This window comes from Corvus moneduloides, chromosome 9, assembly GCF_009650955.1.
Source record: "Corvus moneduloides isolate bCorMon1 chromosome 9, bCorMon1.pri, whole genome shotgun sequence".
Lineage (NCBI taxonomy): Eukaryota > Metazoa > Chordata > Aves > Passeriformes > Corvidae > Corvus > Corvus moneduloides.
The window spans coordinates 20,836,086-20,848,509 of NC_045484.1; the positions used below are offsets into that span (position 1 = coordinate 20,836,086).

Sequence of the window (12,424 nt, forward strand, 5' to 3'; positions counted from 1 at the left end):
ACCTTGCATAACTGTGTCTTGCTTTCATAGTATGCAATCAGAGGGTTTGATGCTTGGTAGTAGCTTTCAATTCTTTCCTCAGTGGTTTCAATGTTATCAGAGTTCTGACTGCTCTGATTCCTCATCAGAAGGCGACTGCTCATGGTTTCTGCAGAGCAGTCCAGGCAGAGCACAAGCTTTGGTTCCCCAATCTAGAGACAAAGGAAAACAACAAACATTCAAAGTACTGGCCTGGTAAAACAGATTTTGTTTGGATAATACCAAAACAGTCATCAAGGAATTTATTAGCAAATAGTACTTGTCTATGCAGAAATTATGCTTATTAACAAACACTTCCCATTGCAGCAGCACTCAGAGATGCCAGAATTGAGGATCAAGGCTGTGCTTGCCTGGGCTCTACACAGAGAGATAAAGAGTCAGGATCTGACAAATTCTGGCTGCTTGGACTGAAGAGCATCAGTTCATTATTTGCTTGATGCAAAGAGTACAGGACTTATGGAATACTTGACACAGTTATATTTGTAGCCTTTTCTTCGTTCAATGCGTGAAATGGGAGTGGTAAATTATAGCTTAGAATTTCAAGATGCAGTAGCAGGAAATGTCCCCATAAAAGTGTGCCCACTTACAATGGAAATGAGGAACAACAGACAGGCTCAGGGACACCATCAAATATTCACAGGAATACATTCTGTGAATTACTTTATGTCACACGGTATTTTATGTCCTCATTTGCAGTGTACCCACATAATTCCTACCCATGGTGTAAAGGAAGAATGTGATACACTTCTCTACATTTTCAAATTTCAAATTCAAGTAATTTCTAAATTCTATGAGAAGCTGACCATTTAATGCTGTTTGGCTAGTGCCAAACTAGTCAGGAGGGAGAGTCTATCCTTTCCCATAATAAAAATAAATATGGATTTATTTATTTTTATTCTTAGGCCTGGCAAAGATCATAAATAATTGTCTCTCTCTACATTCGATCACAGATACTGCAGTAGTTTATGGGAAAAAAAGAAATGGCAAGAAAGAGCAAAATGTTCTTTATGGTATTTCAGGAGAGAGCCAAAAGTTCTAAACACAAATCTTCATCATTCTTACCCTGAAACACTGAAAAATATGTGCGTCATTCAGCATAAATCTTAGAATGCACTGTCATGCACCCTGCTCAGGCACTCTCTGACACAAGGTTTTGTATGAGCAAATACTGCTGGGCTGAGTCCAAAGGGAAACACTCCCTATTTTGCTCTCTCAAGCAAAATAAAAGTGTTACAGGTTCAGTGAAAAAAAAAAGGTAATTCTTCCATGCAGTTATGTATTTAATCCTTCAATGACATTCTCGGTGTTTTTCTCATTCCTTCCCTTTCCAGCAGAGATCTGGAGAACACTTTTTAGGAAAAAGTGAGAAATCTTGAAAAAAGATGACTGCTCTTCACACTAGTGACCATTACAAAATTATATTTTTACCATGGCTACAGCAAAGAAAGTCTAAATGGTTGATATGTGGAAATTGGCATTGTTATCTTTGTTGACAGCCCTTAAAGGAAAAAATATTCTAAAGGTAAATATTTCATGTCAGGCCTTCTGCACTTGACTGAGGATGTCTGGATTGTGTTGACCTTTCTACTACCCTTAATGAATTTCTAAGAGAAGCTGAAGCCAAGGGATTATGTCGGACAGTTCAATGACAGGCTTTTATCTTCCCATTTTTCCCACACAGCTCAGAAAACATTAATGCTATTAGCTGTAGTAGCACTGGGTTTGGGGATTTAAAAAGCCAACAAAGCAGTTTTAATAGTGCAAGAGTCAGAGAATTAAAAAAAAGATGTGGACTTAATCAATGATTTAAACAAATGCCCTTTTTGCATAATGGGACTAGGATGGTGAGAAGTTATTTACTCCCAGTTTCACATGAGGAGTTCTATGCTCTGTTCTAAATTATAATAGAATAAGTGGGAAATAATTCCTTCATCAGTTATATTCATATCATCATCTTACAATGAGGACAGGAAGGAGTCTACTGACTGATAGGATCAGATAACAAGATCTTGCTTGATAGACTCAGTCTGATCTGCTTTTGAAAAATTTACATGATTTTTTTTAAAAGTTGTAGCATTGTTATCTGGAATTCAAAACACCAGAATTATCTTTCTTCCAAACTAAACCCCACAAAAAATGAAAGTAATCCCTTATCAGGTATTACAGCAATTTTGGCTGCTATTTTTTCTTTTGTTAAATTACTATTTTCCTGACACAATTTAGCTTAAATGATACATACCAAACAAGTCTAATGTTTTGGGTCTTTAACTTGTCCTACTGGGTATTTCCCACCTGGTGCTGGGGAATATATAATTTAATAATGTTTCCTCACCTTGCAGAAGGGAGGGAACAGAGGGAGGGAGGGAACAGAACATAATTCTCTAGAATTATGGCTGGGTAAAAGTACAATTGTATCATAGAAGGGAATTGGGCAAAACTGGCAGGAGAATAAGCTGTTTCTACATAGCTCATTCTGTTTATGAGTCAAGCTTTAAAATACAAGCATTATTCTTGATGTCTTGTAAATAGAACAGGTCTTCGTTAACAATTATAAAGCTTTTTACATATCATGTAGATATATAGCATTATTCATCTTCACTTTGCTGCCATTAATTAATAAGGCCTGATGTGCATCTCTTTTCATTCAATTATAATTTGAGAACTTCTCATCGCCCTTTGGAAAGAACTGCAAGCATTATCTCAAAAATGACTCATTTAAAAAATCTTCTCAGTCTTACTGAGCAGCTCACAGCCAGCCAAGCTCACCCTGTGAAGAGTGGATACAAGGCACAGCAGGGGTGACTTAGCACATTCAAAATGGTCACTTGAGGCCCTTGTCTTTTACTCCAAATACCAAATGCAGTTCAGGACTACAGGACCTTCTGTTGCTTTCAGGGAAATGTGAGGGGCTCTGCTTCAGCACTGGATGCATTAAGAGTTATTTGGCTGGCAATACCTCAGTCCAGGACACTCCAATCTCTAAATCCCACTTCATAACACAGACCAGTGTCCACAGGACACGAACGTGTATGCCTGCCAGAGAAACAGCACTGCTGAAATCGTTTTTCCTTAGACACAAAATGAAAGAAATCCCTAACATCTCTTTAATAGTCTACAGCATTTTATTAAAGGGACTAATAAGTCAACATTTCCATGAATGGCTTCTATAGCAAATCACATTGCCCATTATTTTGTCTGGCTGCTGACGTCTAAATCTTGCTAGGCTTTTGTGGTAATCAACTAAATAAAGCAGCTAAAGGTTCAGTGAGAAAACAGGCGATTCGTTGAAGTTTTATTACCTTGCAAACTTGTTTAGGACGTTTGTGGAGTGTAATATGATGTAACATATACTAACTATTTTCCCTAGTTCATGACTTCTTTTCTCCTAAACCCTGGCAGATTCATTCATAGGCTTAGACAGAGTATTTTCTGCAGACTGAGAAATGCATGGCTGAGACTTCTCACTAGGTCTTAGCACATACTGAGGAAATCGATAACTCTCGGAACTGCCACGCAGGCACTTGCAGAACGCTCTTTTTATGGCTGTGCCACCTGTTACTCATCACCAAAATTAAATCTGTGTTTGGCTGTTTCAAGTGGCAGCAAGCTTAAGCAGAGCTGGCTCACTGTTAATAAATATTAACTGTGAAGATACATACTTTAATGAACCTACATCAGATAGTGCTTGATCAGATTTTCATAAGAAACAGCACCATCTTCTAGAACCAGAAAACTGGTTCTAAAATGATGCTTTCCACTACATGTGAATTGTTTCTGGTTTACATTAAATTTAGGTAAAATCAGCCTTTACTTCTTGTATTCTAGAGTCTGTGTAGGTAAGGGCAAAAGCTAGATTTGCTATACTGATGGGGTGCCAAAATTTCAGTGATCAGCAGCACAGCTCTACTGGATTGGCTTTTTACATGTCCCTGCTGCAATCAGCTGAAGAGAGGACTCAAGCAGCACCAGAGTTACAGGAGTTATAACACCATTACAATTGTATGGTCACCTTGCTCTCAAACTCTTCTGCATCTTTCAGCTCTTGGGGATACCCATCGATCAGGAATCCTTTTGTGTCTCCTAGCTTGGAAACCATGGCTTCCTTCAGTAGCTCTAGAACAACACTCTGTATAGGAAAGAGAGGGAATTAGTTGGTTAATTAGTAAGGTTGATACCTTACTTTGTTACACTGACTTTAGTCCTACACCCTTGAAAATGGCCCTGTTTGGCTATAAGTAAGTCCTGTAAATGAAGGTGTTTTTCTTGTCCTGCTGGTAGCAGGGCACCCTGCTTTTTCTTCTCTCAGGACCAGCTATGCCACACAAATCTAGTGTTGCAATCCATCCAGGATTTCCCAAAGTGCCCTCTAGATAGCTCAGAACATTTCCTAGTTTCAAAATGAATGTTAATATCTAGAATGAATGTGAAACTCTAGAGTACTGCTGCAGCATCTTCCAATCTGGTTGCATTTTGCTATGTCACTGGTGTAATTACATTACATGGAAAGTGACCCCATCTGACCAAACACACTGAAGAGCAAAGCAATCAAAATCAAGCCTGAGCACAGATTTTAGTTTCCCCTGAGCAGCATTTTCCAGTATCTTTCATTAACAAACACATCCTCTGACCTAGCTGCACTTGCTGAAGAGCCATCAAGAGTTGGGACTGTGGACCTGCCATGTAAAATCAGGTCCATCTGAGAATGACACCCTCTGCCTTCACAATCTCCATTAAGCTGCAGTCCAGCTACTCTGGGATGTCAGCCAGCTCTGCAGGGAACTGCTGCAGGTACTGTAATTTAAAATAGCTGCCAGGACAACCAACTCTGAATCTGAAATGTAACACTATAAAAAGGACATAAAGTTTCTGTTTTCTGTACTTATACTTACATTTTGCAGTGCATCTGTCTCACTGTATTTCATGTCTAATTTATTGCCTATGTGAAACATAAAGAAATACTAGCACTGAAAGGGGAAACAAGTGCCACAGGTTTGGCAATGAGGAAATGTCCCCCTCAGGTTACAGATTAATTTTACTGAAACGGGAATTACCAGCTCCAGTATCTATTTCCACTGTTTTAGACAATATACCTACCACGGCCTTTGTTTAACCATTAGGACCCCAAATAAAACCATCACTTACACCAGGCACAGGTTCACCAGACTCCACGATGTCTTTGATCAATTTACTTCTCTCTGATAATGACAATAACTCACTTTGCAGAAGGTCACTAGTGGACAGGTGAGTAAATCCGTATTTCTTGGCTAACTGTTCACATTGGCTGCCTTTGCCAGAGCCAGGCCCACCTTTGTGAGGGAAAAAATAACTAGAATCAGAAAAGAACAAAAATTTTCCAATTCTCACACTGTAGCCATCATGAAAATGGGAGGAAATTGATGAAACTGACTATTTTGCAGGGTTTTTTTTCTAGAGAAAGTCTCTACAGTTGAACAAGTCGTATACTTCCCTTCTGATACAACTACACTGATGACTCAAAAATGTGTATTGAGTTTGAAGGAGTCACAACAGTGTGAAATCTCTCTCACAGAGGAGAACCTGTTCCTAAAACACCATCAGCATGTTAGGAAAAATATGGAACAGCCTGTGGAAAAGGGTGTTTGACTCAGTACACATCCATTTCGACAGCTCAACAAATAGTAGCAAAATAATGTTCATTGCACCACTGTGAGGGAAATAATGATCTCCCACTTGCTCATTATTTCCCTCATCCTGGCCCCCATCCTGCTCACAGGAGCTGTGGGAGACAGTGGGCAGGAGAGGCAGGGCGATCACCCAGGGGAATGCTGTGGGTGTCCTCCTGGCAGGAATGGCACCTCGAACCTCCTGCTTCCTTTGGCCGCCGAGCAGCCTCCACCTCAGAGCCCCAGAGCCCGGCCGGAGCCGCTCTGCAGGCGCAGCCCTGTCCCAGCTCCGCCATGGAGGCGGCTGCTTCTCCCTCCGCTCCGAGGCCGATGGCATGAAAAGCCAAAGGCCTCTACAGGCTCCTGGTGAGGCTTTGCAGCCACCCCCGCCCGGCTGGAGAGAAGGACAGTCCATGGAACCTGCTGGAAGCCGCTTGCCAGGCATCCCACTGCGGTGACCTCCAGCACTGCTGGCGGAACTGATGTGAGGCCCCTGAGGCGCCATAGCGGTGCCAGGGTGTGGGAGGCGGGAGAGCAAATTGCTGCTGTGAATTTGTGGAGAAAATCTCACTGCGTGCAGTAGCAATTTTGCAGCCTTTGATGGATCTATTCAGAAGATCTACTGCAGCAGGAGGTAATTATAGCCTTGGAGGCAGACAATGCTCAAACTCTTTTCAGTAAAGTTTTTTCAGCAGGTGACCTGTGTATTTATCAAGTGTTGGGACTTGCAGGTAGGGCTACACAGCTCTGCTACGTGCATTTAAGACGCTAGAAAATACGTGGCTTTCCTGTTTGCTTATCTTTCCACAAACAATAAAGGATTAACACGTTCACAGTAGAGCGAATTTAGCACCATCTCCGCCTCACTTGAACTTTCTTCTAACTTTTGCATTCAATGTAAGAAATAATTGCTCTGAGCATATAATTTTCAGAGAAATTACAGTACTGTAGCTAGGACTAAAAATTGGGTCATAAAGGAGTAGTATCAAAGGAAGGGGGTTGTTTTCTATGATCTGCAGTCTTTTACTTCAGCTGCTTCTCTCAAGGAGGATTACCAGCCTGTGGTGTGAGAATCACACCTGTGCTAAAATTTGTCTAGAACTATCTTTGTTGCAGGCTTCTCTTCTGGCCAGTGTGGGTTGCATGTTGTTTTTCTATTGCTATAATATGAAGAACATTATTGTTTTGTAAAAACACTAGCTGAAAGAAAACAAGGAAAAAATAGGAGTGGCTATAAAGAAACAGATGTAGAGAAATTACAAGCAAATTACCAGTAATGAGTCCCTTAAATATCTGAGTGGCAATTAGTTGTATTTCTGGCCTGTTTGGGGGTTTTTTAGATCAGTAAGTTTGTGCATGCATGTGCTTGTTTACACATTCTGTCTCCTGGCCTTGAATATGCTAACAGTTCAGTAATTTAATCCTATTTATTTGGTGTATGTGTACAGTATTAAAAATTCCCAGCTATAAAGATTATTGTATTCTTCTATTTATATGATTGTTTCTCTTCTGAATGCAGAGCCCAACCAGAAATTTCATAATTTCTCCTCATATACAAAATAAACTAGATCTCTCCTTAGAAAAAACATTGCAAGGACATTTTTGGGTTTTTAGCAGGTAAATATTCAGAAAACTTGATGTGTTTCTAATACCTTTGTGTGTTAGTATTTTAAAAGAGAACACTGTCAGAATGGCATGATATGCAGGGCATACACCATAATGAGTGTGTCTCCAAAACATTTATTAAAATGACCATTTTTTTTATTAAAAGAGTTCCAACAAACCAGAAATTAACATGGTGAGGTCTTTAAAGAGTAAAAACATATTTGAGTAAGTTATGTGCTGAAAATAGTAGTTTTTACGGCCACTGGTATTAATTTAGATTCATTTGATGAGTAGCAAAGCATCCTGCTGCTTGACAAATGCATATGACCCACTTTATTCAGTCTTGTGCTTTCTTATCCATGAATAAAACCACAGTTCTTGCTTGGCATGCTCTGAGAAGAGACTGAATTCCCCAGGAAATTCAGCATTGAGGGCTGAGTACAATTTGGCCTTTACACCAGTATTAATTTACGTGTCTGAAATGAAAGTATTATCTTGTCTCCCTCTGAAGTTCCTTAATGTGACTAAAATAGAGCTATTCAGGTGGGAAAGGATGTGAAAGTGCATTTTGTTACTACTAAGGTGTTTCCTTCTTGCTCAGAGTTTATACTTAAAAGACTGCTACATAAGCAGCTTTAACAGCAAATCAATCCTGCAGCCATGAAGCTCATGATCAATTTGTAGTCTTACAAAAATTGTACCAGTTTTTTTAGTGGGTGTTTTTATTAAATCTATTAATTTTTCTAAAGAAAAAAAAATTACTTGAAAAAAGTTTATCTGGAATAACAGCTGCATATGAAACATAACAAAAGCTAGCAGAAAGATTTTTTCAGAAGGCTTCACTGCAGCTTGTTATGCTGGTTTTCATATGGAAAATACTTGAGGCATTGGAGAAGGTAATCAAGTTTTCCCCATGGCTCAATTGTTAGGAGAAAAATATGTCCCCACTTTTGTTGTGAAGGCGTAAGATTCTTTGTGAACACTGTCATTTTTTCTGTATGCTGTCATCTTGTACTCTGCCTACGTATACTTTGATTAAAAAAGTGTTGGTTCATGATAACTTGTAATTCAGATTAATCATGTTGTCTTCTGATTTCTACATATGACACGAAGAGGAAAAGCTAAAGCCTAGAAAACAGCCAGAGGAATTATGTGTGTGATGTGACCGGTAGGACAATACAGAACTACCAGCAGTTCTTCAATGTTAGCATGCTTTTGTATTTTCCTAATATTGCTCACTGCAGCACATCTTGCTTTAAAGCTCATTTGGTAACTTAATAAAAATCAAAAATTGCAGATGAAGAAATTAAGAGCATTGTATTAAGCAGTGAGGTTATTCTTGGAAACAGAACGTCTTTGAGTGTCCCTTTGTGCTTTTTGTTACAAATAGTAAGCAAGAATGTGGAACCAGAGTACTAACACAGAAATTAAATGCAGTTCTCTATATTGCTTTTCTGTAGACAAGGCCAGATTAAAAGGTCTGTGCAATCCCTTAGAGCAGGATTCCTTTCCATTATGTTGATTCATCGGCCTGCGTGAGGGGATCTTCTGGTAAATAAGTTTCTGGCAGCACTGCTGACTTAGGTGGTTACTTTTACCCGTTTAATTATTGACTGCAGAAATGCTCCACAGAGAGCCCTTCAAGGGGAGAAAAAGAATGGTCTCAGTGAGTGGGGTGACGTGACCAATTGCCCAAGCAGCACTTCTGAATGTTCAACTGCAGTCAGCCCTAGATCAGTCAAAGGTCTCAGTTCTCCTCCCTCCTACCCAAATCTTCCCCAGACTGGTAAAGACCACGAGCCTGGGCATGTGGCTCAGATGTACTGCTCCTTAATGATGATAGAGGGGGCTGGGACTGCTGCTGCGAGTGAGCAGGGACAGGAACAAGCAATATGAGCAGTTCATGGACCAGCTTTGCTGTCAGAAATACTGATAGAGCAGAAGTGTCATACAGACAGACTGAGATGCCTCTATTTTAAATCTTACAAGTTTATAATATACTAAAATATCATGAGCATTTATATAAAATGCCAGCAGTAGGATTACAACACAGTCCCACCATTTATTTTAAAATGTTTCAATTTCAAGACCTTGTTATCATAATGAGTATCATCCCTATATCGTGGAGAAGTGCCTGCAGGGGAAACCTAGCTGCACAAGGGAGCCTCATAATTTTGAATTGAAACCAAAATAACCTCAGTTATTCTGTCCCTAAATTCAAGCAAAAATATTGGAGGACTTGATCAGTTTGGCCATTTTATCAATGTTACTTGGATTATATACACAAGTAAAAATAAGCCTTAAGAATATGGCATTTGAAGTTTTCTCAATAACACCTCATCTGTTGTTCACAAATGATTTTAGTGTAAGTGACACCATAGAGGAATTATGCTTTTATATAACAAAAACAACAAAAAAGCCCTCAACGCTTTCTTTGTATTTCTTTTTTCTAAGAAATTATTTTCATCAGGAAACAACTTGTGGCACATGTTGGCAGAGTGATGCAATATCCTGGGACATGACTGAGTTTTCATCCTTCTTAAAGAAAATGTGAAGTTTATTTCACGGCAAGTCAGGGAAATCAGCCTTCTGCAGCTTCTACAGTTAGCTTGGATTGACTGGGGTTTAATTATCAGTACTGCTCATCCTGTACCTCTCTGATTGTAGAAGGAGCTGCAATACAGGTACTGTAGCATACTTTAGGTTGGCAGTGACCTCATCTGGTTAAACCTTACACTCAAAGCAGGCCTAAATTAATGATAAATTGAATTAGATTAAGTTGTTCAAGGTCTGACATACCTGGGACAAATAAAGAGTTTGAGGTTTGTGATATATTTATTTATTTTATTTTGGTGTGAACGCAAGAAGCTCCTGTCTGCACCTGATAATGTCTTACTTCTTGGTGTAAATGGTGAGAATATCATCAAGTGTCAGCTAAAAACTGGTCTTTCTTACACTGAGTTCAAGCCATTACCAGCTTTAGCTCATCAGCAAGAATATAACAAAGATTCTGTAAAGGAAAGTGGTTACATTAGCTATGCTTTAAACACCTCATTTACAAGTCAGCGGGGAGTTTGTTTCTGATCCAAGGTGCAGAAAGATTCCCGAAACCTCCTGTTTCACATCCAGCCTCAACCAAAGGCAAATGTTTTCTGAACCTCCTGCAGAGGACAGGGAGGGGTAATGGCCCCAGTAACTGTGTTATGTGTGACAGTTTCGTGGATGCAATATGGAATATTGCAATAGTTAAGAATTAGAAGATCATACATCATTCATTGTGGTTAAAATTGATGAAATAGGAGGTTTTGTTTGCTTTTTTTCTTTGATTTTTAATGACAGGCAATAATTACTTTTGAATCTTAATTAGAGCATCACCCAATTTTATATTCACCCCTCTTTGTATTTTTTTTTCTCTTGAATTTTACTTTACTGGCCAAATTTGTCTTGGTTTTGCCTCTTTTATTATCCTGCTGCTATCTCCTATATTTTTTACTTGCTGGTACTATTTCTCTGGTTTACTATACGGATAGAACATTGACATTGTTGCTTAATTAACCTGACTTGACTGTTATTCCAATTAATTCCTACATTACCTCTAATGTAAACTTTTGCTAATTAGATTGTTTCTTTTTCTTTCCCTTTTTGGACAGTTTTCAAGGGTAATTAGTGGGGGAGGGAACTGCTTGTTTCTTTCCCTTTGTCTTATAAACAGTGTCTGTTTGTCAGCTATGGCAGATGGTGCATTTATTTGATTAGTTTATAAACTACTTCAAATGTACATCTTTAAAATTCTAGCTTTAAAACACCTTTATAAATATCTTATTATTTCCTCATGAATACACACACCTATGTAATAAGGTGTCAGCCCTAATAACACCTGAGCCCAAGACAGTTTTTCCCGTTCCAGTATCCTATGGCAGCCTGCTCCAACCCATCTTCTCTGCTCTCTCTTTAGTCAAGGTCTCATGGGCTGAACATCTCTAGAACTGCCCACCACAACAGAGTACGTAGCCACTGACATTTGGGGCTTTTTTTCCTTCTCCCCATCCCCAGCAGTTTTGTTCTGCTCCTGTGAGATTTCTTCAGATTTTTCTTTCACTCTTGTACCATTCACAATGATCACATTTCAGCTCTTGACTGACATGTAAGATAACTTCCTTCCTGCACAAATGGTGTTCATTTGGGTAGTGTGTATAATGCTAAACCTGGAGTGCTTGTGGATCAACAAGTGATCCAGGCAGATTTACCTGCCTGAAAAGGGGGATGGTGGTATTTTGGGAAAAAGTATAAATCATTCTAGATAATTTTTTGAAAATTAACCCATGTTTGGACTTAGTAAAACTTTTCATTACAACCTTTTCAACAAAGAAAAACAGAGTTTTGATTAAGCATAATTTACCTCTGTTCCCAGAAAGCATTTACTAGAAAGTCTGAGATGGATTTAAGAGCAGGAATAAATAGGAAAAATGTGTGGTTTCAATTTTTAAGCTTCAAGATGACTAATAGATGCCCTATAAAAAATTATAAATAAAAATTTAAAATCACTCTTTGTAAAATAAAAAGATTCCCAGAGGCAAATGAAAAATATGCTTTGCCATGGACAATTTCAGAGGCAAAATTCCTTGAGTATGTAAACTTTTCTTTCCTTACAAATCTATTTGTACAAACCTAAACATTATTTTTCAATTAAGATATGCAAGACAGAGAGAATTAAAATTTTTCACTGTTGTGAACAGCAGGAAGGTGTACTTCAGTAAACATAGATTACAGTTTGCTTAAAGGCTGAAAATTCGGTGTTAGACACCTTTCCCTTAAGAAAAGTCTCCAGTGAACTCTTCAGTAACCTCATTTTACTTTTTCAAACACGTAACATCCATCATAAGCTTGCAATAAATTGAGTCAACTTGTATTTGGTATAAGAGAGTGTGAGATAAAATTACAACATGAGAAGACTCTTCATAGAATCTTTTAGGTTCCAAGGCACTTCTTGGAATCATTTAGTCAGACAACTCTGTTACACCAGGATCAGCTACAGCAGGTTGATCTGAGCTCTGTCAGGTTGGGGTTTGAACATCTCTAAGGATGGAGGCTCTACAGTTTCTGGGCAACTTGTTCCAGTGTTTGACTACCCTCATAGT

The 12,424-nt window shown here is 38.8% G+C and overlaps 1 protein-coding gene across 1 annotated transcript in view; it reads right to left on the minus strand.

Moving 5' to 3' along the window:
* AK5 (adenylate kinase 5) overlaps positions 1–12,424 on the minus strand; it is an 84,357-nt gene that overhangs the window by 9,261 nt on the left and 62,672 nt on the right. Inside the window, exons 11-13 of the mRNA XM_032118704.1 lie at positions 5,182–5,345; positions 4,049–4,165; positions 3–191 (exon numbers count right to left, since the gene is read on the minus strand). Of these exons, the coding sequence (XP_031974595.1) occupies positions 3–191; positions 4,049–4,165; positions 5,182–5,345 (470 nt within the window). The remainder of the gene's footprint in view (positions 1–2; positions 192–4,048; positions 4,166–5,181; positions 5,346–12,424) is intronic.